The 26,349-nt window shown below is 53.6% G+C and overlaps 1 protein-coding gene across 1 annotated transcript; it reads left to right on the top strand.

Moving 5' to 3' along the window:
* Positions 1-281: 281 nt before the first annotated feature.
* On the top strand, positions 282-26,071 carry katnb1 (katanin p80 (WD repeat containing) subunit B 1). The gene is made up of 18 exons (XM_056411961.1): positions 282-666; positions 7,810-7,940; positions 8,014-8,131; positions 8,532-8,644; positions 9,015-9,098; positions 9,189-9,304; positions 17,796-17,867; positions 17,937-18,087; positions 18,158-18,348; positions 18,769-18,917; positions 19,026-19,076; positions 20,863-20,927; positions 21,003-21,209; positions 21,286-21,435; positions 21,553-21,629; positions 21,919-21,993; positions 25,572-25,688; positions 25,763-26,071. Exons 1-18 carry the CDS (start codon positions 627-629, stop codon positions 25,902-25,904), a joined length of 2,049 nt encoding a protein of 682 aa, XP_056267936.1. The 5' UTR covers positions 282-626; the 3' UTR covers positions 25,905-26,071.
* Positions 26,072-26,349: the final 278 nt, after the last annotated feature.

Here is a 26,349-nt window from a genome sequence, read left to right as displayed (position 1 = left end):
AACAAGTACCTCTACCACACAGTACAAGTACCTCTACCACACAGTACAAGTACCTCTACCACACAGAACAAGTACCTCTACCACACAGTACAAGTACCTCTACCACACAGTACAAGTACCTCTACCACACAGTACAAGTACCTATACCACACAGAACAAGTACCTCTACCACAGTACAAGTACCTCTACCACACAGTACAAGTACCTCTACCACACAGTACAAGTACCTCTACCACACAGTACAAGACCTCTACCAGTACATGTCCCTGCACCACACAGAGAAGATCAGACCGTCAACGAGAAGCTGATGTCTGAACTCTGTGATCCAGACTGACCTTCACAGCACCAGTGAGACCAGTGAGACCACCTCCCAGTGGGACCAGAGAGACCACCTCCCAGTGGGACCACCTCCCAGTGGGACCACCTCCCAGTGAGACCACCTCCCAGTGGGACCAGAGACCAGTGAGACCACCTCCCAGTGGGACAACCTCCCAGTGAGACCACCTCCCAGTGGGACCAGAGAGACCACCTCCCAGTGGGACCACCTCCCAGTGGGACCACCTCCCAGTGGGACCAGAGACCAGTGAGACCACCTCCCAGTGGGACCACCTCCCAGTGGGACCAATATGGCTGCAGCCAACACCACCAAGATCTCATGGAGGCTGCGTGAGTTTGAGCTTCATGTTGATTTCCTTCAGCCTCTGGAGCTGCAGGTGATGTAACGTCCCTGAGAATAATGAATACTGAGTGGCATGATGATAAAGACTTTGAATACAATGATAATTAAAGCTGCGAGCAGCGCTGATCGGGTCCTTACTCATCTGCGCCAGTAGGTGGCGCTTCGACTGAGGTGGAAGAGGCATATCCTCCGTGACTTGTATCAAGCACAACAAGGTTGGATCAGATTCAATCAAGTCCCGTTGAGCCAGTAGGGGGCGCTGTGACTGTCAACATATGCATCATGTGTCTCTACGGGAGGTCTAGACCACTTCATATCAATTACATGGAAACGTTTGTTCCCTCGATTGGAAGTGAATACGATCTCTGGGTCGCCAACGAGCCAGCGATCGGACGGGTCGAGCGGCGATAGAGGTGACATTCCGGTCTCGGGCCATCGGGGTCTTCGTGGTCTTGTCGGAGCCTTCGGGCCGTGACTGGCTGCAGCAGGAGGATCTTTGAAGGATTGGATCAGTTTAAGTACAAGTCTTCTATTCAATTCAATTCAATTTCAATTCAGTTTATTTGTAAAGCCCAATTTCACAAATTACAAATTTGTCTCGGAGTGCTTTACAATCTGTACACATAGACATCCCTGCCCCAAAACCTCACATCGGACCAGGAAAAACTCCCAAATAACCCTTCAGGGGGAAAAGGTCAGAACCCTTGAGGAGAGCAACAGAGGAGGATCCCTCTCCAGGATGGACAGAACAATAGATGTCATGTGACCAGAAGGACAGATTAGAGTGAAAATACATTCAATGAATGTGACAGAGTGGATGAATAGTTCATAGGAGGCATATTCCACGATGGAGACCTCCACCATCCATCAGATGGCGGTGGGGAGGAGGAGTGGGCGGAGTCTCAACAGTGGGCGGAGTCTCAACAGGACAGTTGCGTAGTCAGGAGCAGGAATTCCACGACCCAGACCTCGATGATCCATCAGCAGATAGGATCTATGTCGTCTCATAGGGTCCGATGACCCCATGAGACGTGAAGTCAAAAGGACTCCGGGGAGAAAGAGTTAGTAACGTGTGATGGAGAGATGAAAATTCATCCCTGAGGAGAGAGGAGCTCAGTGTATCCTAAACGTCCCCCAGCAGCTATAAGCCTATAGCAGCGTCTCCAGGGGCTGGACCAGGTGAACCTGATTCAGCCCGAACTATAAGCTCTGTCAAAGAGGAAAGTCTTCAGTCTACATGAGGGGGCGGAGCCTCCAGGACTGAAGGTGAAGCTGGTTCTATAAAAGAGGAGCTTGATAACTGAAGGCTCTCGCTCCCATTCTACTTTTTAAGACTCTAGGAACTACAAGTAGTCCCGCATTTAGTGAGCGTAGCTCTCTAGTGGGGCAATATGGTACTACAAGCTCCTTAAGATATGATGGTGCATCACCAATCAAGGCTTTGTACGTTAAGAGAATAATTTAAAAAGTGATTCTTGATGTTACTGGGAGCCAGTGCAGAGCAGCTAGTGCAGGAGTGATGTGATCTCTTTTCTTAGTTTAGTGAGAACACGAGCTGCAGCATTCTGGATCAACTGGAGGGACCTAAGAGACTTATAGAGCAGCCTGATAATAAGGAGTTGACTTAAGAGACTTATAGAGCAGCCTGATAATAAGGAGTTGACCTGAGAGACTTATAGAGCAGCCTGATAATAAGGCGTTGACCTAAGAGACTTATAGAGCAGCCTGATAATAAGGAGTTGACCTAAGAGACTTATAGAGCAGCCTGATAATAAGGAGTTGACCTAAGAGACTTATAGAGCAGCCTGATAATAAGGAGTTGACCTAAGAGACTTATAGAGCAGCCTGATAATAAGGAGTTGACCTAAGAGACTTATAGAGCAGCCTGATAATAAGGAGTTGCAGTAATCCAGTCTAGAACACGTGAACCAATTTTTCTGCATCTTTTTGAGACAAGATGTGCCTGATTTTTTGAAATATGACGTAGATGAAAGAATGCAGTCCTTGAGATTTGCTTTACGTGGGAGTTAAAGGACAAGTCCCGATCAAAGATAACGCCAAGATTCTTTACAGTGGTGTTGGATGCCAGGGCAATGCCGTCTACAGAAACCACATCACCAGATAATTGATCTCTGAGGTGCTCAGAGTAAAATTACTTCGGTTTTGTCTGAGTTTAACATCAAGAAGTTGCAGGTCATCATGTTTTTATGTCTTTAAGACATGCTTGAATTTTACCGAGTTGGTTGCTCTCCTCTGGTTTTATCGATAAATATAGTTGAGTATCATCTGCATAACAATGAAACTTTATGGAATGTTTCCTGATAATATTGCCCAAAGGAAGCATGTATAAGGTAAATAAAATTGGTCCAAGCACAGAACCTTGTGGAACTCCGTGACTAACGTTGGTGGTTATCGAGGCGTCATCGTTTACAAATACAAACTGAGATCCATCTGATAAATAGGATTTAAACCAAATTAGTGCCGTGCCTGAAATGCCAATCGACTGCACCAGTCTCTGTAACAGGATGTCATGGTCAATGGTGTCGAATGCAGCACTAAGGTCTAACAAGACCAGTACAGAGAGGAGTCCTCTATCAGCACTAAGGTCTAACAAGACCAGTACAGAGATGAGTCCTCTATCAGCACTAAGGTCTAACAAGACCAGTACAGAGAGGAGTCCTCTATCAGCACTAAGGTCTAACAAGACCAGTACAGAGATGAGTCCTCTATCAGGACTAAGGTCTAACAAGACCAGTACAGAGATGAGTCCTCTATCAGCACTAAGGTCTAACAAGACCAGTACAGAGATGAGTCCTCTATCAGCACTAAGGTCTAACAAGACCAGTACAGAGAGGAGTCCTCTATCAGCACTAAGGTCTAACAAGACCAGGACAGAGATGAGTCCTCTATCAGGTCTAAGGTCTAACAAGACCAGGACAGAGAGGAGTCCTCTATCAGCACTAAGGTCTAACTAGACCAGTACAGAGATGAGTCCTCTATCAGCACTAAGGTCTAACAAGACCAGTACAGAGATGAGTCCTCTATCAGGACTAAGGTCTAACAAGACCAGTACAGAGAGGAGTCCTGACCCTGTCATGTCTCGGTGGTGTTTTCTAAATCCTGATTGAAATTTCTCAAATAAACTATTATGATGTAGAAAGTCGCACAACTGATTTGCGACCACTTTCTCAAGGATCTTGGAGAGGAAGGGGAGGTTAGAGATCGGTCTGTAGTTAGCCAACACCTCTGGATCCAGAGCGGCTTCTTCAGGAGAGGTTTAATAACAGCCACTCTGAAGGAGTGTGGTACGTGGCCTGTTAGCAGAGACACATTGATAATATCTAATAGAGAGCTGCCAATTAAAGGCAAAACGTCTTTAAACAGCCTCGTCGGGACGGGGTCTAGAGACAGGTAGACGGGGTCCTAGAGACAGGTAGACGGGGTCTAGAGACAGGTAGACGGGGTCCTAGAGACAGGTAGACGGGGTCTAGAGACAGGTAGACGGGGTCCTAGAGACAGGTAGACGGGGTCTAGAGACAGGTAGATGGGGTCCTAGAGACAGGTAGACGGGGTCCTAGAGACAGGTAGACGGGGTCTAGAGACAGGTAGACGTGTTCGAAGTAGAAACCGTTGAAGATGATTGGTCACGGTTGATGGGAGAAAAGCCATCTAAATATACACCAGGGCATACAGCGGTTTCCAAGGCCATTCCACTTGAGGACAGATCACTGGTTAAGGGCAAGAGATTATTAATCTTGTCCCTAATAGTTAAAATCTTTTCATTAAAGAAGTTCATAAAGTCATTACCACTGAGGTCTATAGGAATACTCGGCTCCACAGAGCTGTGACTCTGTCAGCCTGGCTACAGTGCTGAAGAGAAACCTGGGGTTCTTATTTTTCTCTATTACTGATGAGTAATAGGCTGCTCTGGCATTACGGAGGGCCTTCTTATAAGTTGTAAGACTATCTCGCCAAACTAAGCGGGATTCTTCCAGATTAGTTGAACGCCATATGCTTTCAAGCTTTCGTGACGTTTGCTTTAGTTTGCGGGTCTGAGGGTTATACCAGGGAGCAAACCTCCTCTTCCTCACCCTCTTCTTCTTCAGTGGGGCTATCGAGTCCAGTGTCATTCTCAGAGAGCCTGTGGCACGATCAACAAGATGATCCATCTGGACTAAAGTTAGACCAGGAGTCCTCTGTTATATTGAGACGTGGTATCGAATCAAATGCAGAAGGAATCGCTTCTTTAAATTTAGCTACAGCACTGTCAGTTAGACATCTGGTGTAGAAACTTTTGACAAACGGAGTACACTCCGGTAGTATAAATTCAAAAGTTATGAGGTTGTGGTCTGACAGAAGAGGATTCTGTGGGAAGACCTTCAGATGCTCAATGTCAACGCCATAAGTAAGAACAAGATCAAGCGTGTGGCCAAAGCTGTGAGTGGGTTTCTGTTCTCTGGCAGAAGCCAATCGAGTCCAACAAGGAGATGAATGCAGCACAAAGGCAATCATTATCAACATCCACATGGATATTAAAATCTCCTACAATAATAACTTTATCAGTTTTAAGAACCAAACTTGATATAAACTCTGAATATGGACCTGGTGGCCGGTACAGAATCACAAATAGAATTGGCTGTAGTGTTTTCCAGGTTGGATGTGAAAGACTAAGAACAAGGCTTTCAAATGAGGTGTAGTGTAATTTAGGTTCAGGATTAATTTTTAGGCTCGATTCAAAGATGGCTGCTCCTCCACCTCCTCGACCGGTGCCTCGAGGAATGTGAGTATTAATATGACTTGGAGGAGTCGATTCATTCAGGCAGACATATTCTTCATGGCTCAGCAGGTTTCAGTTAGACAACATAAATCAATGTGATTATCTGATATTAAATCATTTAGTAACACAGCTTTAGATGACAGATCTAATATTTAGGAGACCGCATTTAATAGTCCTGTTTTGTTGCACTGCTGAAATAATGGTGTTAACTTGAATAAGGTTATTGTGTACGACTCCTCTTCTGCTTTCTTTTGATTTAACTGAAGTGTCCGTGGGACAGACAGTCTCTCCTCTAGAGGTGTGGGGGGGTAACTGCTCCAATGGAAGAGCAGAGAAGGCTGTTAAACTACAACTCTGCTCCGGGTCCTGATCTGAAACCTGGGTTGTCATGGATACGGTGATCAACGTGGTCATGTGGTCAAGCGAGACGCGCTCCGTCCAGCGTGGGATGGATGCCGTCTCTCCTCATCAGGCTTTCCCCAGGAAGTCTTCCAGTTGTCTACGTAGCCCACATTATTCTCTGGGCACCTCGACAGCCAGCGGTTGAAAGACGACATTCGGCTAAACAATTCGTCTGTCTGCAAATTTGGGAGAGGGCCAGAGAAGCGACGTGTCCACAGCGTCTTGGCATAAGCACACCGGATTCCACATTAATTTGAGTGACTTCCGAGCGGGCTCGGCGTCATTACCACCGGCGTGTATTACAATCTGACTGTATCTCCGCTTGTCCTTAGCCAGCAGCTTCAAACCAGACTCACGTGGCTCTGGCCCCCGGGAGGCACACGACTGTGGTCCGCGGTCTCGCTAACGTCACCTTCCTGACTATAGAGCTCCCGATAACCAGGGTGTGTTCCTCAGTGTGTCGCTGAGCAGGGACACCCGGTAGGAAGCGTGAAGTGGTTGGAGCACAGGGAGCTTCAGTGTAGACTTAGTACACCTGAAACAGTTACCCACGATCGGCTGATCGGGCACCACGGGAACAGCTAGCAGCTAACAGCTAGCAGCTGACTGTAGCTCGCGCCCGGCTACGGGAGAGGCGGGCTAACTAGCATAGCTGTCTGAGCTTCGATGGCGCAGAGCCATGCATCTAACCCACTGAGACCTGCCTCCAACCTGCAAATAAACTACACTTGTTGCATGTATCGTTATCATGAAGGGAGGCAGAGGGAGAACTAGACATGAGACACACTGAGCAAGAGGGAGCGGGAGGGGGAGAAGAAGAAGTCATGCTCGCTGCTGAGCAACCGGAGCTTACCGGAAGAGTGAGATGATGCGTTCAGGAGCAGCTGGGAAAATCCATGAAAATCCAGCATAACAAAATACAGAAAGTGGGCGTTTATTGGGGTTGACATAACGTCACGTAAAGTTCCGTGAAAAGTCTCCATTCTCCTCCCATGTCATCTTGAAGGCCTTTAGATCGGCCTTGAACAAGAGTGAAGTTGATCGCAGAAGTTTTGTGGGAGAAATCCGTAATTGTATAACGGCAAGAAATCACAAATTCAAGCAAAAACGTCCAAAACTCCGAAATTTGGTGAATTCTTTTAGCGCCCTCTATTGTTCAAAACGCACAAGATTGTTTGTGCATGTTACAGTATGCAATGTGCACATATACTGCATGTTTGGAGTGATTAGTCCCAATAGTGTAGAAGTTAAGGGCATTGAAAAACAAGACACGCCCCTAAGAGGTTGATTGGTCCATATAATCTGACAATGAGACATCAGAGACCTTCATCACAGCTTCACTCGTCACACGACGTCTCATCACAATCTGACCCGGCGTGAAGGAGAAGGCGCCAACTATGTGGTTTCACCAAATCACAATGGCCGAAAACCTAAGTAGGCGGGGCTTAGGGATCTGAGAGGCTCCTCCAGGCCCAAGTGGATATGTGTGAGACGTTCAAGCCAATCAGACGTTCTGGGTGAGGGGCGTCGCCGGGCAGACTGAGGGGGCGCTAGAGAGCAACTTTTTAAAACATCTCCGCTCTACTGAGTGTTCTCCTGTGTGGTTCTCCGCTCTACTGAGTGTTCTCCTGTGTGGTTCTCCGCTCTACTGAGTGTTCTCCTGTGTGGTTCTCCGCTCTACTGAGTGTTCTCCTGTGTGGTTCTACGCTCTACTGAGTGTTCTCCTGTGTGGTTCTCCGCTCTACTGAGTGTTCTCCTGTGTGGTTCTCCGCTCTACTGAGTGTTCTCCTGTGTGGTTCTCCGCTCTACTGAGTGTTCTCCTGTGTGGTTCTACGCTCTACTGAGTGTTCTCCTGTGTGGTTCTCCGCTCTACTGAGTGTTCTCCTGTGTGGTTCTACGCTCTACTGAGTGTTCTCCTCTCTACTGAGTGTTCTCCTGTGTGGTTCTCCAGAGGAGTTCGAGGCTCACTCCAGCCCGGTGTCCTGCGTGGCTCTGGGGAAGAGCTCCGGCCGCCTGCTGGCCACCGGGGGTCATGACTGCAGGGTGAACATCTGGGCCGTCAGCAAGGCCAACTGCATCATGGTGAGAGCCGGGGGGGGGGGGCGCCGCGACGCACTGGCACGGCGCTGAAGTGTGTGTGTGTGTGTCCTCTCAGAGCTTGACGGGTCACCAGAACCCAGTGGAGTGTGTCCAGTTCAACACGTCAGAGGAGCAGGTGGCTGCTGGTTCTCAGTCTGGATCCATACGGGTCTGGGACCTGGAGGCCGCCAAGAGTGAGACCGCTTTGTTCTCTGTGTTTCACACGATACTGAGTCATCATGAAGACGACTTCTGTCTGGTCCTTTTACGATCTAGTCCTAGTCCGGTTGGAGACTAGTCCTAGTCCGGTTGGAGACTAGTCCTAGTCCGGTTGGAGACTAGTCGTAGTCCAGTTGGAGACTAGTCCTAGTCCGGTTGGAGACTAGTCCTAGTCCGGTTGGAGACTAGTCCTAGTCCGGTTGGAGACTAGTCGTAGTCCAGTTGGAGACTAGTCGTAGTCCAGTTGGAGACTAGTCGTAGTCCAGTTGGAGACTAGTCCTAGTCCCGGTTGGAGACTAGGCCTAGTCCGGTTGGAGACTAGTCCTAGTCCCGGATGGAGACTAGTCCTAGTCCGGTTCCTCTTGTCTCCTCCAGTTCTCAGGACTCTGATGGGACACAAAGCCAACGTCACCAGTCTGGGCTTCCATCCATTTGGAGACTTCCTGGCCTCGAGCTCCATGGACACCAACATCAAGGTGTGTGTGTGTGTGTGTGTGTGTGTGTGTGTGTGTGTGTGTGTGTGTGTGTGTGTGTGTGTGTGTGTGTGTGTGTGTGTGTGTGTGTGTGTGTGTGTGTGTGTGTGTGTGTGTGTGTGTGTGTGTGTGTGTGTGTGTGTGTGTGTGTGTGTGTGTGTGTGTGTGTGTGTGTGTGTGTGTGTGTGTGTGTGTGTGTGTGAGTGTGTGTGTGTGTGTGTGTGTGTGTGTGTGTGTGTGTGTGTGTGTGTGTGTGTGTGTGAGTGTGTGTGTGTGTGTGTGTGACATTGTGATGACGCTGACGCCTGTATTGTCATCATGGCGCGATGACGATGACGTTGTCGTGTGCGTCAGAATAATGTTGTGATTGCGTTGGTGGTTGCAGGGTCACACTCAGGCCGTGAGGAGCCTGGCCTTCAGCCCTGATGGGAAGTGGTTGGCTTCAGCCAGCGACGACTCCACGGTGAAGGTACTGATGACCACCCTGTGTCTCACCTGGACCAGAAGGTGTGGAGGCAGCCTCAGGTTGTCATGGTGATGATTGATGTTGTCTCCTCAGCTGTGGGACCTGACTCAGGGGAAGATGATCACCGAGTTCACGTCTCACACTGCAGCCGTCAACATCATCCAGTTCCACCCCAACGAGTACCTGCTGGCCTCAGGCAGCTCGGACAGGTACCTGCTGCCCCGTCACCTGTCTCCTCTCTACCCCGTCACCTGTCTCCTCTCTGCCCCGTCACCTGTCTCCTCTCTCTACCCCGTCACCTGTCTCCTCTCTACCCGTCACCTGTCTCCTCTCTACCCCGTCACCTGTCTCCTCTACCCCGTCACCTGTCTCACCTGTCTCCTCTCTCTACCCCGTCACCTGTCTCCTCTCTGCCCCGTCACCTGTCTCCTCTCTACCCCGTCACCTGTCTCCTCTCTACCCCGTCACCTGTCTCCTCTCTCTACCCCGTCACCTGTCTCCTCTCTCCCGTCACCTGTCTCCTTCTCCCCGTCCACCTGTCTCCTCTCTCTACCCGTCACCTGTCTCCTCTCTACCCCGTCACCTGTCTCCTCTCTGTCTCTCTCTACCCGTCACCTGTCTCCTCTCTACCCCGTCACCTGTCTCCTCTCTACGCCGTCACCTGTCTCCTCTCTACCCCGTCACCTGTCTCCTCTCTACCCCGTCACCTGTCTCCTCTCTACCCCGTCACCTGTCTCCTCTCCTGTCTCCCCGTCACCTGTCTCCTCTCTACCCGTCACCTGTCTCCTCTCTACCCGTCACCTGTCTCCTCTCTCACCTGTCTCCTCTCTCCTCTCTCTCCCGTCACATGTATCCTCTCTCTACTCCGTCAGCTGTCTCCTCTCACCCCGTCACCTGTCTCCTCTCTCCCGTCACCTGTCTCCTCTCTACCCGTCACCTGTCTCCTCTCTACCCCGTCACCTGTCTCCTCTCTACCCCGTCACCTGTCTCCCCTCACCTGTCTCCCCGTCACCTGTCTCCTCTCTGCCCCGTCACCTGTCTCCTCTCTCTGCCCGTCACCTGTCTCCTCTCTACCCCGTCACCTGTCTCCTCTCCCCCCGTCACCTGTCTCCTCTCTCCGTCACCTGTCTCCTCTCTACCCCGTCACCTGTCTCCTCTCTACCCGTCACCTGTCTCCTCTCTCTACCCACCTGTCTCCTCTCTACCCCACCTGTCTCCTGTCTCCCCGTCACCTGTCTCCCCTCACCTGTCTCCCCGTCACCTGTCTCCCCGTCTCCCCTCACCTGTCTCCCCTCACCTGTCTCCCCTCACCTGTCTCCCGTCACCTGTCTCCCCGTCACCTGTCTCCCCGTCTCCCCTCACCTGTCTCCCCTCACCTGTCTCCCCTCACCCCACCTGTCTCCTCTCTGCCCGTCACCTGTCTCCTCTCACCCCGTCACCTGTCTCCTCTCTGTCACTTGTCTCCCCGTCTCCCCTCACCTGTCTCCCCTCACCTGTCTCCCCGTCACCTGTCTCCTCTCTGCCCCACACCTGTCTCCTCTCTCTACCCCGTCACCTGTCTCCTCTCTACCCCGTCACCTGTCTCCCCGTCTCCCCTCACCTGTCTCCTCTCTACCCCGTCCACCTGTCTCCTCTCTACCCCGTCACCTGTCTCCTCTCTCTACCCCGTCACCTGTCTCCTCTCTGCCCGTCACCTGTCTCCTCTCTCTGCCCGTCACCTGTCTCCTCTCTCCTGTCTCCTCTCGTCACCTGTCTCCTCTCTCTACCCGTCACCTGTCTCCTCTCTGCTACCCCGTCACCTGTCTCCTCTCTCTACCCGTCACCTGTCTCCTCTCTGCCCCGTCACCACCTCCTGTCTCCTCTCTCACCCCGTCACCTGTCTCCTCTCTGCCCCCACCTGTCTCCTCTCTGCCCGTCACCTGTCTCCTCTCTCTACCCCGTCACCTGTCTCCTCTCTCTGCCCACCTGTCTCCTCTCTCCCCACCTGTCTCCTCTCTGCCCGTCACCCTGTCTCCTCTCTCTCCCGTCACCTGTCTCCTCTCTGCCCGTCACCTGTCTCCTCTCTCTCCCCGTCACCTGTCTCCTCTCTACCCCGTCACCTGTCTCCTCTCTGCCCCGTCACCTGTCTCCTCTCTGCCCCGTCACCTGTCTCCTCTCTCTACCCCGTCACCTGTCTCCTCTCTCCCCGTCACCTGTCTCCTCTCTGCCCGTCACCTGTCTCCTCTCTACCCCGTCACCTGTCTCCTCTCTCCCCGTCACCTGTCTCCTCTCTGCCCCGTCACCTGTCTCCTCTCTCTACCCGTCACCTGTCTCCTCTCCCCCGTCACCTGTCTCCTCTCTACCCCGTCACCTGTCTCCTCTCTACCCCGTCACCTGTCTCCTCTCTCCCCGTCACCTGTCTCCTCTCTGCCCGTCACCTGTCTCCTCTCTCCCCGTCACCTGTCTCCTCTCTACCCCGTCACCTGTCTCCTCTGCCCGTCACCTGTCTCCTCTCTCTACCCCGTCACCTGTCTCCTCTCTGCCCCGTCACCTGTCTCCTCTCTCTACCCCGTCACCTGTCTCCTCTCTACCCCGTCACCTGTCTCCTCTCTACCCCGTCACCTGTCTCCTCTCTCTACCCCGTCACCTGTCTCCTCTCTACCCCGTCACCTGTCTCCTCTCTGCCCCGTCACCTGTCTCCTCTCTCTACCCCGTCACCTGTCTCCTCTCTCTACCCCGTCACCTGTCTCCTCTCTCTACCCCGTCACCTGTCTCCTCTCTGCCCCGTCACCTGTCTCCTCTCTCACCTGTCTCCTCTCTCTCACCTGTCTCCTCTCTCTCCTCTCTCACCTGTCTCCTCTCTCTCACCTGTCTCCTCTCTGCCCGTCACCTGTCTCCTCTGCCCCGTCACCTGTCTCTTGTCTCTTCCCCGTCACCTGTCTCCTCTCTACCCCGTCACCTGTCTCCTCTCTGCCCGTCACCTGTCTCCTCTCTACCCCGTCACCTGTCTCCTCTCTGCCCCGTCACCTGTCTCCTCTCTCTACCCCGTCACCTGTCTCCTCTCTGCCCCGTCACCTGTCTCCTCTCTCTACCCCGTCACCTGTCTCCTCTCTACCCACCTGTCTCCTCCCCCGTCTGTCTCCTCTCTACCCCGTCACCTGTCTCCTCTCTCTGCCCGTCACCTGTCTCCTCTCTGCCCCGTCACCTGTCTCCTCTCTGCCCGTCACCTGTCTCCTCTCTGCCCGATCACCTGTCTCCTCTCTCTACCCCGTCACCTGTCTCCCCTCTCTACCCCCTCACCTGTCTCCTCTCTACCCCCGTCACCTGTCTCCTCTCTACCCCGTCACCTGTCTCCTCTCTACCCGTCACCTGTCTCCTCTCTCCCGTCACCTGTCTCCTCTCTCACCCGTCCTGTCTCCTCTCTACCCCGTCACCTGTCCTGTCTCTCTCTGCCCGTCACCTGTCTCCTCTCTGCCCCGTCACCTGTCTCCTCTCTACCCCGTCACCTGTCTCCTCTCTGCCCCGTCACCTGTCTCCTCTCTACCCCGTCACCTGTCTCCTCTCTCTACCCTCACCTGTCTCCTCTCTACCCGTCACCTGTCTCCTCTCTCCCCGTCACCTGTCTCCTCTACCTGTCTGTCTCCTCTCTGCCCGTCACCTGTCTCCTCTCTACCCCGTCACCTGTCTCCTCTCTACCCCGTCACCTGTCTCCTCTCTACCCCGTCACCTGTCTCCTCTCTACCCCGTCACCTGTCTCCTCTCTCTACCCCGTCACCTGTCTCCTCTCTACCCCGTCACCTGTCTCCTCTACCCCATCACCTGTCTCCTCTCTACCCGTCACCTGTCTCCTCTCTGCCCCGTCTCCTCCTCTCTACCCCGTCACCTGTCTCCTCTCTACCCCGTCACCTGTCTCCTCTCTACCCCGTCACCTGTCTCCTCTCTCTACCCCGTCACCTGTCTCCTCTCTACCTGCCTCTGCCCGTCACCTGTCTCCCCGTCACCTGTCTCCCCGTCACCTGTCTCCCCGTCTCCCCGTCACCTGTCTCCCCGTCACCTGTCTCCCCGTCACCTGTCTCCCCGTCACCTGTCTCCCCGTCACCTGTCTCCCCGTCACCTGTCTCCTCTCTGCCCCGTCACCTGTCTCCTCTCTGCCCCGTCACCTGTCTCCTCTCTCTACCCCGTCACCTGTCTCCTCTCTCTACCCCGTCACCTGTCTCCTCTCTGCCCCGTCACCTGTCTCCTCTCTCTACCCCGTCACCTGTCTCCTCTCTACCCCGTCACCTGTCTCCTCTCTCTACCCCGTCACCTGTCTCCTCTCTCTACCCCGTCACCTGTCTCCTCTCTACCCCGTCACCTGTCTCCTCTCTGCCCCGTCACCTGTCTCCTCTCTACCCCGTCACCTGTCTCCTCTCTGCCCCGTCACCTGTCTCCTCTCTGCCCCGTCACCTGTCTCCTCTCTCTACCCCGTCACCTGTCTCCTCTCTGCCCCGTCACCTGTCTCCTCTCTACCCCGTCACCTGTCTCCTCTCTACCCCGTCACCTGTCTCCTCTCTCTACCCCGTCACCTGTCTCCTCTCTCTACCCCGTCACCTGTCTCCTCTCTGCCCCGTCACCTGTCTCCTCTCTGCCCGTCACCTGTCTCCTCTCTTCCCCGTCACCTGTCTCCTCTCTCTACCCCGTCACCTGTCTCCTCTCTGCCCCGTCACCTGTCTCCTCTACCCCGTCACCTGTCTCCTCTCTGCCCGTCCTGTCTCCTCTCTCCCGTCACCTGTCTCCTCTCTGCCCCGTCACCTGTCTCCTCTCTCACCTGTCTCCTCCCCGTCCTGTCTCCTCTCTCACCTGTCTCCTCTACCCCGTCACCTGTCTCCTCTCTCCCCGTCACCTGTCTCCTCTCTCCCCGTCACCTGTCTCCTCTCTACCCCGTCACCTGTCTCCTCTCTCCCGTCACCTGTCTCCTCTCTACCCGTCACCTGTCTCCTCTCTACCCCGTCACCTGTCTCCTCTCTACCCGTCACCTGTCTCCTCTCTCTACCCCGTCACCTGTCTCCTCTCTACCCCGTCACCTGTCTCCTCTCTGCCCCGTCACCTGTCTCCTCTCTCTACCCCGTCACCTGTCTCCTCTCTACCCCTCACCTGTCTCCTCTCTGCCCGTCACCTGTCTCCTCTCTCTACCCGTCACCTGTCTCCTCTCTGCCCCTGTCTCCTCTCTCTCTACCCCGTCACCTGTCTCCTCTCTGCCCCGTCACCTGTCTCCTCTCTACCCCGTCACCTGTCTCCTCTCTCTACCCCGTCACCTGTCTCCTCTCTACCCCGTCACCTGTCTCCTCTCTCTACCCCGTCACCTGTCTCCTCTCTCTACCCCGTCACCTGTCTCCTCTCTCTACCCCGTCACCTGTCTCCTCTCTACCCCGTCACCTGTCTCCTCTCTACCCCGTCACCTGTCTCCTCTCTACCCCGTCACCTGTCTCCTCTCTCTACCGTCACCTGTCTCCTCTCTGCCCCGTCACCTGTCTCCTCTCTCTACCCCGTCACCTGTCTCCTCTCTACCCCGTCACCTGTCTCCTCTCTACCCCGTCACCTGTCTCCTCTCTCTACCCCGTCACCTGTCTCCTCTCTGCCCCGTCACCTGTCTCCTCTCTACCCCGTCACCTGTCTCCTCTCTCTAACCCGTCACCTGTCTCCTCTCTGCCCGTCACCTGTCTCCTCTCTCTACCCGTCACCTGTCTCCTCTCTCCCCGTCACCTGTCTCCTCTCTCCCGTCACCTGTCTCTCCGTCACCTGTCTCCTCTCTACCCGTCACCTGTCTCCTCTCTACCCCGTCACCTGTCTCCTCTCTACCCGTCACCTGTCTCCTCTCTGCCCGTCACCTGTCTCCTCTACCCCGTCACCTGTCTCCTCTCTGCCCGTCACCTGTCTCCTCTCTCACCCCGTCACCTGTCTCCTCTCTACCCCGTCACCTGTCTCCTCTCTGCCCCGTCACCTGTCTCCTCTCTACCCCGTCTACCTGTCTCTCTCTACCCCGTCCCTGTCTCCTCTCTCTCCCCGTCCTGTCTCCTCTCTCTACCCGTCACCTGTCTCCTCTCTCTACCCCGTCACCTGTCTCCTCTCTACCCGTCCTGTCTCTCTCTCCCGTCCACCTGTCTCCTCTCTCCCCCTCACCTGTCTCCCCATCTCCCCTCACCTGTCTCCTCTCTGCCCGTCACCTGTCTCCTCTCTGCCCCGTCACCTGTCTCCTCTCTCCCCGTCACCTGTCTCCTCTCTGCCCGTCACCTGTCTCCTCTCTCCCGTCACCTGTCTCCTCTCTCCCCGTCACCTGTCTCCTCTCTACCCCGTCACCTGACTCCTCTCTACCCCGTCACCTGTCTCCTCTCTACCCGTCACCTGTCTCCTCTCTCTACCCGTCACCTGTCTCCTCTCTCCCGTCACCTGTCTCCTCTCTACCCGTCACCTGTCTCCTCTCCCGTCACCTGTCTCCTCTCTGCCCGTCACCTGTCTCCTCTCTGCCCCGTCACCTGTCTCCTCTCTCCCCGTCACCTGTCTCCTCTCTACCCGTCACCTGTCTCTCTCTCTACCCCGTCACCTGTCTCCTCTCTGCCCGTCACCTGTCTCCTCTCTACCCCGTCACCTGTCTCCTCTCTCCCCGTCACCTGTCTCCTCTCTCTACCCCGTCACCTGTCTCCTCTCTCTGCCCGTCACCTGTCTCCCCTCACCTGTCTCCCGTCACCTGTCTCCCTGTCTCCCCTCACCTGTCTCCTCTCTGCCCCGTCACCTGTCTCCTCTCTACCCCGTCACCCTGTCTCCTCTCTCACCTGTCTCCTCTCTACCCCGTCACCTGTCTCCTCTCTCTGCGCCGTCACCTGTCTCCCCGTCACCTGTCTCCCCTCTCCCCTCACCTGTCTCCCCGTCACCTGTCACCTGTCTCCCCGTCACCTGTCTCCTCTCTACCCCGTCACCTGTCTCCCAGTCTCTCTCCCCGTCACCTGTCTCCCCGTCTCCCCGTCACCTGTCTCCCCTCACCTGTCTCCCCGTCTCCCCTCACCTGTCTCCCCGTCACCTGTCTCCCCGTCACCTGTCTCCCCGTCTCCCCTCACCTGTCTCCCGTCACCTGTCTCCCCTCACCCCGTCACCTGTCTCCTCCCGTCACCTGTCTCCTCTCTACCCGTCCACCTGTCTCCTCTCTCTACCGTCACCTGTCTCCTCTCTACCCCGTCACCTGTCTCCCCTCTCCCCGTCACCCGTCTCCTGTCTCCCCGTCTCCTGTCTCCTGTCTGCCCGTCACCTGTCTCCTCTCTGCCCCGTCACCTGTCTCCTCTCTGCCCCGTCACCTGTCTCCTCTCTCTGCCCGTCACCTGTCTCCTCTCTACCCCGTCACCTGTCTCCTCTCTCCCCGTCACCTGTCTCCTCTCTCTGCCCGTCACCTGTCTCCTCTCTCTACCCCGTCACCTGTCTCCTCTCTACCCAGTCACCTGTCTCCTCACTATCCCGTCACCTGTCTCCTCTCTACCACGTCACCTGTCTCCTCTCTCTACCCGTCACCTGTCTCCTCTCTCCCCGTCACCTGTCTCCTCTCTGCCCCGTCACCTGTCTCCTCTCTCACCCGTCACCTGTCTCCTCTCTCACCCGTCACCTGCCTCCCCTCACCTGTCTCCTCTCTGCCCGTCACCTGTCTCCTCTCTCTGCCCGTCACCTGTCTCCTCTCTGCCCCGTCACCTGTCTCCTCTCTGCCCCGTCTCCCTGTCTCCTCTGCCCCGTCACCTGTCTCCTCTCTACCCCGTCACCTGTCTCCTCTCTCCCCGTCACCTGTCTCTCTCTCTACCCGTCACCTGTCTCCTCTCTCTACCCGTCACCTGTCTCCTCTCTCCCGTCACCTGTCTCCTCTCTACCCCGTCACCTGTCTCCTCTCTCTGCCCGTCACCTGTCTCCTCTCTCTGCCCGTCACCTGTCTCCTCTCTGCCCCGTCACCTGTCTCCTCTCTCTACCCCGTCACCTGTCTCCTCTCTACCCGTCACCTGTCTCCTCTCTACCCCGTCACCTGTCTCCTCTCTCCCGTCACCTGTCTCCTCTCTCTACCCCGTCACCTGTCTCTCTCTACCCCGTCACCTGTCTCCTCTCTACCCCGTCACCTGTCTCCTCTCTGCCCGTCACCTGTCTCCTCTCTCCCCGTCACCTGTCTCCTCTACCCCGTCACCTGTCTCCTCTCTACCCCGTCACCTGTCTCCTCTCTACCCCGTCACCTGTCTCCTCTCTCCCCGTCACCTCCTCCTACCCCGTCCTGTCTCCTCTCTACCCCGTCACCTGTCTCCTCTACCCGTCACCTGTCTCCTCTCTCTCTCTCTGCCCGTCACCTGTCTCCTCTCTGCCCCGTCACCTGTCTCCTCTCTGCCCCGTCACCTGTCTCCTCTCTCTTCACAGTCCGCTGTCTCCTCTCTACCCCGTCACCTGTCTCCTCTCTCTACCCCGTCACCTGTCTCCTCTCTACCCCGTCACCTGTCTCCTCTCTACCCCGTCACCTGTCTCCTCTCTACCCCGTCACCTGTCTCCTCTCTACCCCGTCACCTGTCTCCTCTCTGCCCCGTCACCTGTCTCCTCTCTACCCCGTCACCTGTCTCCTCTCTACCCCGTCACCTGTCTCCTCTCTCTACCCCGTCACCTGTCTCCTCTCTACCCCGTCACCTGTCTCCTCTCTCTACCCCGTCACCTGTCTCCTCTCTACCCCGTCAGGACCATCAAGCTGTGGGACCTGGAGAAGTTCACGATGATTGGCTCGTTGGAGGGAGACACAACTCCAGTCAGGTGAGTCGGTGGGATGTGACACCTGATCTCTGACCTCTGACCCCTGACCTCTGACCCCTGTGGGTTCAGGTCTATGTTGTTCAGCTCGGACGGCTCCTGTCTGTACAGCGGGGCCACGGACTCTCTGAGGATCTTTGGCTGGGAGCCCAACCGCTGCTTCGACGTGGTGCCGGTGGGCTGGGGGAAGGTCTCCGACCTGGCGGTCTGCAACCAGCAGCTGGTGTGTTGTTGTTGTTGTTGTTGTTGTTGTTGTTGTACAGCTCCCATGTAACCTCTGCTGCTCCTCTCAGATCGGCGTGTCTCACCAGCTCTCCAGTGTGTCGTCCTACGTGGTGGATCTGAAGCGGGTGAAGAGGAGCGGGGGCTCTGTGATCCAGGGCCTCATCCAGGACAACCAGCCGCTCCCAGAGCCCAGAGACCCTAAAGGATCCGCACTGCGCAGGAACTACGAGAGACCCACAACCACCTGCAGCGCACAGAGGTACGCACACTGACCACCAGACCAGGTCCTGAGTCCTTCACCTCTTCACACGCTCTTCATTTGAGGTCCATGGATCCCTGCAGACGTCTCGTGGGAGGTAGTCCAGCTCCACCCTCAGGTCTCCTGGACCGGGCCTTCCCACAGGGCTGTAGGCCCGTGGTGGAGTCTCCATGAAGGGGCCCCGAGTCCCATCAGGGGACAGATGAACCTTGGCTCCATCCTCTAGGGGCCGTCCTGCTCTTCTCTGATGGCGTTGCCTTCAGGGCCCGGTTGCCCGTTGGTGTCGGGTGCGTTTGAAGCAATGGAAGTGTAGCCAGCAGCGCTCCTGCTGCTGGTCCGGGTTCCCCCCCGATGCAGAGCTCGGAGGAGGAGGAGGCCTTCTCTCCTTATGGGTGAAGCAGCATGTTGTGATGTCATCAGGGTGAAGCAGAGCTCGGATGCTGAGAGGCGGAGCCCCGAAGGCGAGAGGCGGAGCCCCAGTGAGGACGAGGCGGACGAGAAGGTTTCGTCAGCTGAGATCCACAACGAAGAAGACTTCCAGGAGATCTTCCAGCCCAAGAAGGCCATCTGTAGGTGTCTCCTTCTGTCCTTAACTCCTTCTGTCCTCGTCTCCTTCATAGAACCAGGACCCTGGAAGAAGCCGGGTTATTGATGTGATGTGTTCTTCTCTCCTCCAGCTCGGACTCCTCCCAGGATGCCGGATCCTTTCCCCCCCCCCCCAGAGGACGGTGAGTCCCCCAGAGCCCACCTGATCCGGTCCTCTGGTCTCTACCTGATCCGGTTCTCTGGTCTCTACCTGATCCGGTCCTCTGGTCGCTACCTGATCCGGTCCTCTGGTCTCTACCTGATCCGGTCCTCTGGTCGCTACCTGATCCGGTCCTCTGGTCGCTACCTGATCCGGTCCTCTGGTCGCTACCTGATCCGGTCCTCTGGTCTCTACCTGATCCGGTCCTCTGGTCTCTACCTGATCCGGTCCTCTGGTCGCTACCTGATCCGGTTCTCTGGTCTCTACCTGATCCGGTCCTCTGGTCTCTACCTGATCCGGTCCTCTGGTCTCTACCTGATCCGGTCCTCTGGTCTCTACCTGATCCGGTCCTCTGGTCTCTACCTGATCCGGTTCTCTGGTCTCTACCTGATCCGGTCCTCTGGTCGCTACCTGATCCGGTCCTCTGGTCTCTACCTGATCCGGTCCTCTGGTCGCTACCTGATCCGGTCCTCTGGTCGCTACCTGATCCGGTTCTCTGGTCTCTACCTGATCCGGTCCTCTGGTCGCTACCTGATCCGGTCCTCTGGTCGCTACCTGATCCGGTCCTCTGGTCTCTACCTGATCCGGTCCTCTGGTCGCTACCTGATCCGGTTCTCTGGTCTCTACCTGATCCGGTTCTCTGGTCTCTACCTGATCCGGTCCTCTGGTCGCTACCTGATCCGGTCCTCTGGTCTCTACCTGATCCGGTTCTCTGGTCTCTACCTGATCCGGTTCTCTGGTCTCTACCTGATCCGGTCCTCTGGTCTCTACCTGATCCGGTTCTCTGGTCTCTACCTGATCCGGTTCTCTGGTCTCTACCTGATCCGGTCCTCTGGTCTCTACCTGATCTGGTTCTCTGGTCTCTACCTGATCCGGTTCTCTGGTCTCTACCTGATCCGGTTCTCTGGTCTCTACCTGATCCGGTCCTCTGGTCTCTACCTGATCCGGTCCTCTGGTCTCTACCTGATCCGGTCCTCTGGTCTCTACCAGATCCGGTTCTCTGGTCTCTACCTGATCCGGTTCTCTGGTCTCTACCTGATCCGGTCCTCTGGTCTCTACCTGATCCGGTCCTCTGGTCTCTACCTGATCCGGTCCTCTGGTCTCTACCAGATCCGGTCCTCTGGTCGCTACCTGATCCGGTTCTCTGGTCTCTACCTGATCCGGTTCTCTGGTCTCTACCTGATCCGGTCCTCTGGTCTCTACCTGATCCGGTCCTCTGGTCTCTACCAGATCCGGTTCTCTGGTCTCTACCTGATCCGGTCCTCTGGTCGCTACCTGATCCGGTCCTCTGGTCTCTACCTGATCCGGTCCTCTGGTCTCTACCTGATCCGGTTCTCTGGTCTCTACCTGATCCGGTCCTCTGGTCTCTACCTGATCCGGTCCTCTGGTCGCTACCTGATCCGGTTCTCTGGTCTCTACCTGATCCGGTTCTCTGGTCTCTACCTGATCCGGTCCTCTGGTCTCTACCTGATCCGGTCCTCTGGTCTCTACCAGATCCGGTTCTCTGGTCTCTACCTGATCCGGTCCTCTGGTCGCTACCTGATCCGGTCCTCTGGTCTCTACCTGATCCGGTCCTCTGGTCTCTACCTGATCCGGTTCTCTGGTCTCTACCTGATCCGGTCCTCTGGTCTCTACCTGATCCGGTTCTCTGGTCTCTACCTGATCCGGTCCTCTGGTCTCTACCTGATCCGGTCCTCTGGTCTCTACCTGTTCTACCTGAGGGACTTCAGGAGTCTTTGAGGACTAAGTCTTCTCCTTCTCCTCCTCAGACACTATATTAGCCATCGGCCGTCAGCTGAAGGACATGATTTCTGCGTTTCCTGAGAAGCAGCAGGTCAGTGAACGCAGCATCAGTTAACCTTCAATAGTCATGTGACCAAGCGCATATTAACATGACGGTGTGTTCAAGGCCCCTCCCCTGGCCTCCTCCACACCTGTCCAGAGGGTGGAGCCTACAGTGGTCTCTTGTGCAAAGCATCCGCCCCTCTCCACCCCCCCCGGCCCCGCCCCCGCGCCTCCTCCTCCGCATCTCGTCACCGCGGCCAAGTCCAAACCTAAAATGGTCCCGAGCTCCAGGACCGAGCCCATCGGGCTGAACGTGGCCGACTTCCTGCCGGTGAGTCGCACGCCGAGGCTCTGGGCGGAGGCCGGAGGGGGAGCGGCTCACGGACTATAACTCTACATTGTGTCAGTCGTCTCCTAGCAACAGAGGCGGAGCTCTGAGTGACGAGGAGGCGCTGGCCCAGCTGAAGAAGGGCCACGACACCATGTGTGTGATGCTGCGCAGCCGGCACAAGAACCTGGAGACGGTCCGGACCGTGTGGGCCCGGCAGGACATCAGGGTGAGGGGGGGGGCTGTCCTCAGAGGGAGGGTCCTTAGAGGGGGGGTGTCCTCGGCTGGGGGGGGGGGGTCCTTAGAGGGGGGGTGTCCTCGGCTCTAGAACTCTGTTTCTCTGCAGAGCGCCTTCGCCGCCGCCGTCTCCATGAGCGACCTCTCCATCGTGGTGGACATCCTGAACATCATCAACCTGCAGCCGTGAGTCTGGAACGGAAGTCAGGGAGGGAGGAGGAGTCAGAGAGAGAGGGAGGGAGGAGTTAGGGCAGGGAGGAGGAGTCAGGGCAGGGAGGAGGAGTCAGGCGAGGGAGGGAGGAGTCAGGGCAGGGAGGAGGAGTCAGAGAGGGAGGGAGGAGGAGTTAGAGAGGGAGGGAGGAGTTAGGGCAGGGAGGGAGGAGTCAGAGAGGGAGGAGTTATGGCAGGGAGGAGGAGTCAGGGAGTTAGGAGGATTCAGTCACCTTTCTAAAGGATGTCATTCATCTTGTTTCAGGTCGCTATGGAAACTGGACCTGTGCACAACGATCCTCCCTCAGATCGACCAGCTGCTGCTCAGCAAATATGAGAGGTGACAACAAGTGTTTACTTCAGGAGACAACAAGTGTTTACTTCAGGAGACAACAAGTGTTTACTTCAGGTGACAACAAGTGTTTACTTCAGGAGACAACAAGTGTTTACTTCAGGTGACAACAAGTGTTTACTTCAAGAGACAACAAGTGTTTACTTCAAGAGACAACAAGTGTTTACTTCAAGAGACAACAAGTGTTTACTTCAGGAGACAACAAGTGTTTACTTCAGGTGACAACAAGTGTTTACTTCAAGAGACAACAAGTGTTTACTTCAGGAGACAACAAGTGTTTACTTCAGGTGACAACAAGTGTTTACTTCAGGAGACAACAAGTGTTTACTTCAGGTGACAACAAGTGTTTACTTCAAGAGACAACAAGTGTTTACTTCAGGAGACAACAAGTGTTTACTTCAGGTGACAACAAGTGTTTACTTCAAGAGACAACAAGTGTTTACTTCAGGTGACAACAAGTGTTTACTTCAAGAGACAACAAGTGTTTACTTCAGGAGACAACAAGTGTTTACTTCAAGAGACAACAAGTGTTTACTTCAGGAGACAACAAGTGTTTACTTCAGGTGACAACAAGTGTTTACTTCAGGAGACAACAAGTGTTTACTTCAGGAGACAACAAGTGTTTACTTCAGGTGACAACAAGTGTTTACTTCAGGAGACAACAAGTGTTTACTTCAGGTGACAACAAGTGTTTACTTCAAGAGACAACAAGTGTTTACTTCAGGAGACAACAAGTGTTTACTTCAGGTGACAACAAGTGTTTACTTCAAGAGACAACAAGTGTTTACTTCAGGTGACAACAAGTGTTTACTTCAAGAGACAACAAGTGTTTACTTCAGGAGACAACAAGTGTTTACTTCAAGAGACAACAAGTGTTTACTTCAGGAGACAAGTGTTTACTTCAGGTGACAACAAGTGTTTACTTCAGGAGACAACAAGTGTTTACTTCAGGAGACAAGTGTTTACTTCAGGTGACAACAAGTGTTTACTTCAGGAGACAACAAGTGTTTACTTCAGGAGACAACAAGTGTTTACTTCAGGTGACAACAAGTGTTTACTTCAAGAGACAACAAGTGTTTACTTCAGGAGACAACAAGTGTTTACTTCAGGTGACAACAAGTGTTTACTTCAGGAGACAACAAGTGTTTACTTCAGGTGACAACAAGTGTTTACTTCAGGAGACAACAAGTGTTTACTTCAGGTGACAACAAGTGTTTACTTCAGGTGACAACAAGTGTTTACTTCAGGAGACAACAAGTGTTTACTTCAGGTGACAACAAGTGTTTACTTCAAGAGACAACAAGTGTTTACTTCAGGTGACAACAAGTGTTTACTTCAGGAGACAACAAGTGTTTACTTCAGGTGACAACAAGTGTTTACTTCAGGAGACAACAAGTGTTTACTTCAGGAGACAACAAGTGTTTACTTCAGGTGACAACAAGTGTTTACTTCAGGAGACAACAAGTGTTTACTTCAGGAGACAACAAGTGTTTACTTCAGGTGACAAGTGTTTACTTCAAGAGACAACAAGTGTTTACTTCAAGAGACAAGTGTTTACTTCAGGAGACAACAAGTGTTTACTTCAGGTGACAACAAGTGTTTACTTCAGGAGACAACAAGTGTTTACTTCAGGTGACAACAAGTGTTTACTTCAAGAGACAACAAGTGTTTACTTCAGGAGACAACAAGTGTTTACTTCAGGTGACAACAAGTGTTTACTTCAAGAGACAACAAGTGTTTACTTCAAGAGACAACAAGTGTTTACTTCAGGAGACAACAAGTGTTTACTTCAGGAGACAACAAGTGTTTACTTCAAGAGACAACAAGTGTTTACTTCAGGTGACAACAAGTGTTTACTTCAAGAGACAACAAGTGTTTACTTCAAGAGACAACAAGTGTTTACTTCAAGAGACAACAAGTGTTTACTTCAGGAGACAACAAGTGTTTACTTCAGGAGACAACAAGTGTTTACTTCAGGAGACAACAAGTGTTTACTTCAGGTGACAACAAGTGTTTACTTCAGGAGACAACAAGTGTTTACTTCAGGTGACAACAAGTGTTTACTTCAAGAGACAACAAGTGTTTACTTCGAGACAACAAGTGTTTACTTCAGGAGACAACAAGTGTTTACTTCAGGAGACAACAAGTGTTTACTTCAGGAGACAACAAGTGTTTACTTCAAGAGACAACAAGTGTTTACTTCAGGTTACAACAAGTGTTTACTTCAAGAGACAACAAGTGTTTACTTCAGGAGACAACAAGTGTTTACTTCAAGAGACAACAAGTGTTTACTTCAGGTGACAACAAGTGTTTACTTCAGGAGACAACAAGTGTTTACTTCAGGAGACAACAAGTGTTTACTTCAGGAGACAACAAGTGTTTACTTCAGGAGACAACAAGTGTTTACTTCAGGAGACAACAAGTGTTTACTTCAGGTGACAAGTGTTTACTTCAGGAGACAACAAGTGTTTACTTCAGGAGACAACAAGTGTTTACTTCAGGAGACAACACGTGTTTACTTCAGGAGACAACAAGTGTTTACTTCAGGAGACAACAAGTGTTTACTTCAAGAGACAACAAGTGTTTACTTCAAGAGACAACAAGTGTTTACTTCAGGTGACAACAAGTGTTTACTTCAGGTGACAACAAGTGTTTACTACAGGAGACAACAAGTGTTTACTTCAGGTGACAACAAGTGGTTACTTCAGGAGACAACAAGTGTTTACTTCAAGAGACAACAAGTGTTTACTTCAAGAGACAACAAGTGTTTACTTCAGGTGACACCAAGTGTTTACTTCAGGAGACAACAAGTGTTTACTTCAGGAGACAACAAGTGTTTACTTCAGGAGACAACAAGTGTTTACTTCAGGAGACAACAAGTGTTTACTTCAGGTGACAACAAGTGTTTACTTCAGGAGACAACAAGTGTTTACTTCAAGAGACAACAAGTGTTTACTTCAGGTTACAACAAGTGTTTACTTCAAGAGACAACAAGTGTTTACTTCAGGTGACAACAAGTGTTTACTTCAGGAGACAAGTGTTTACTTCAGGAGACAAGTGTTTACTTCAGGAGACAACAAGTGTTTACTTCAGGAGACAACAAGTGTTTCCTTCAGGTGACAAGTGTGTGTGTCTCTGTGTGTGTGTGTCTCTGTGTGTGTGTGTGTGTGTCTGTGTGTGTGTGTGTGTGTGTGAGTCTCCTGTGTGTGTGTCTGTGTGTGTGTGTGTGAGTCTCCTGTGTGTGTGTGAGTCTCCTGTGTGTGTGTGTGTCTCTGTGTGTGTGTGTGTGTGTGTGTGTCTCTGTGTGTGTGTGTCTCTGTGTGTGTGTGTGTGTGTGTCTGTGTGTCTCTGTGTGTGTGTCTCTTTGTGTCTCTGTGTGTGTGTGTGTGTGTCTGTGTGTGTGTCTGTGTGTCTCTGTGTGTGTGTGTGTCTCTCTGTGTGTGTGTCTCTGTGTGTGTGTGTCTCTGTGTGTGTCTGTGTGTCTCTGTGTGTGTCTCTGTGTGTGTCTCTGTGTGTGTCTCTGTGTGTCTCTGTGTGTGTGTCTCTGTGTGTGTGTGTGTGTGTAGCTACCTCCAGACCGGCTTCCTGTCCTTGAAGCTCGTCATGACTCACTTCTGGCTCCTGATCTCTGAGACTCTGACGGCGGCGCCGCCGGTCGGCGTGGACGTGACGCGGGAGGAGCGGTGAGTGCTTTAGCGGGAGGTCACGTGACCTGGTGGTGAGGAGGAAGAGGATGATGAAGGTGTGTGACCCCCAGGCACCAGAAGTGCAGAGCGTGCTGCCGGCAGCTGGAGGCCCTCAGCCTCCTGGTGAGGAGCGGGGCCACGCAGGTGGGCCGCCACGGCAGCGCCTTCAGGGAGCTGGCGCTGCTCATGGCGCCGCTCCACCAGCCCCTGTGAGGGCCGGGGCCCCGGGGCCAGGACCCCGTGAGCCCCGGAGCCAGGACCAGGACCAGGACCCCGTGAGCCCGGTGCTTCATGAACTCTTCCTGCTCTCCACGCCTCACAGAAGACTCTCTCGGAGGGGTGGAGAGCCGGCGTAGCGTAGCATAGCGTAGCGTAGCTTAGCATAAATACATTTGCAGCTTGTAAACAAATGTTCCCTCTTTCGTGGATTTCTCTAGAAGCGTTATTGTCCTCAGACGACTCTGAAATGTGTTGTTCATATTTGTTTCAATAAAGTTGAAGGTAAACGTTAAAGTATTTATTCATCTCATAAACACCAAGAGGTGCTGAAGTACTTATGTACATGCTCATAAGGTACTTATGAACATGCTCATAAGGTACTTATGTACATGCTCATAAGGTACTTATGTACATGCTCATAAGGTACTTATGTACATGC

This window comes from Pseudoliparis swirei, chromosome 4 (genome assembly GCF_029220125.1).
Source record: "Pseudoliparis swirei isolate HS2019 ecotype Mariana Trench chromosome 4, NWPU_hadal_v1, whole genome shotgun sequence".
Classification (NCBI taxonomy): Eukaryota; Metazoa; Chordata; class Actinopteri; order Perciformes; family Liparidae; genus Pseudoliparis; species Pseudoliparis swirei.
The sequence above is the reverse complement of the archived record's forward strand: the minus strand, read 5'-3'. Positions and strand labels throughout refer to the sequence as shown.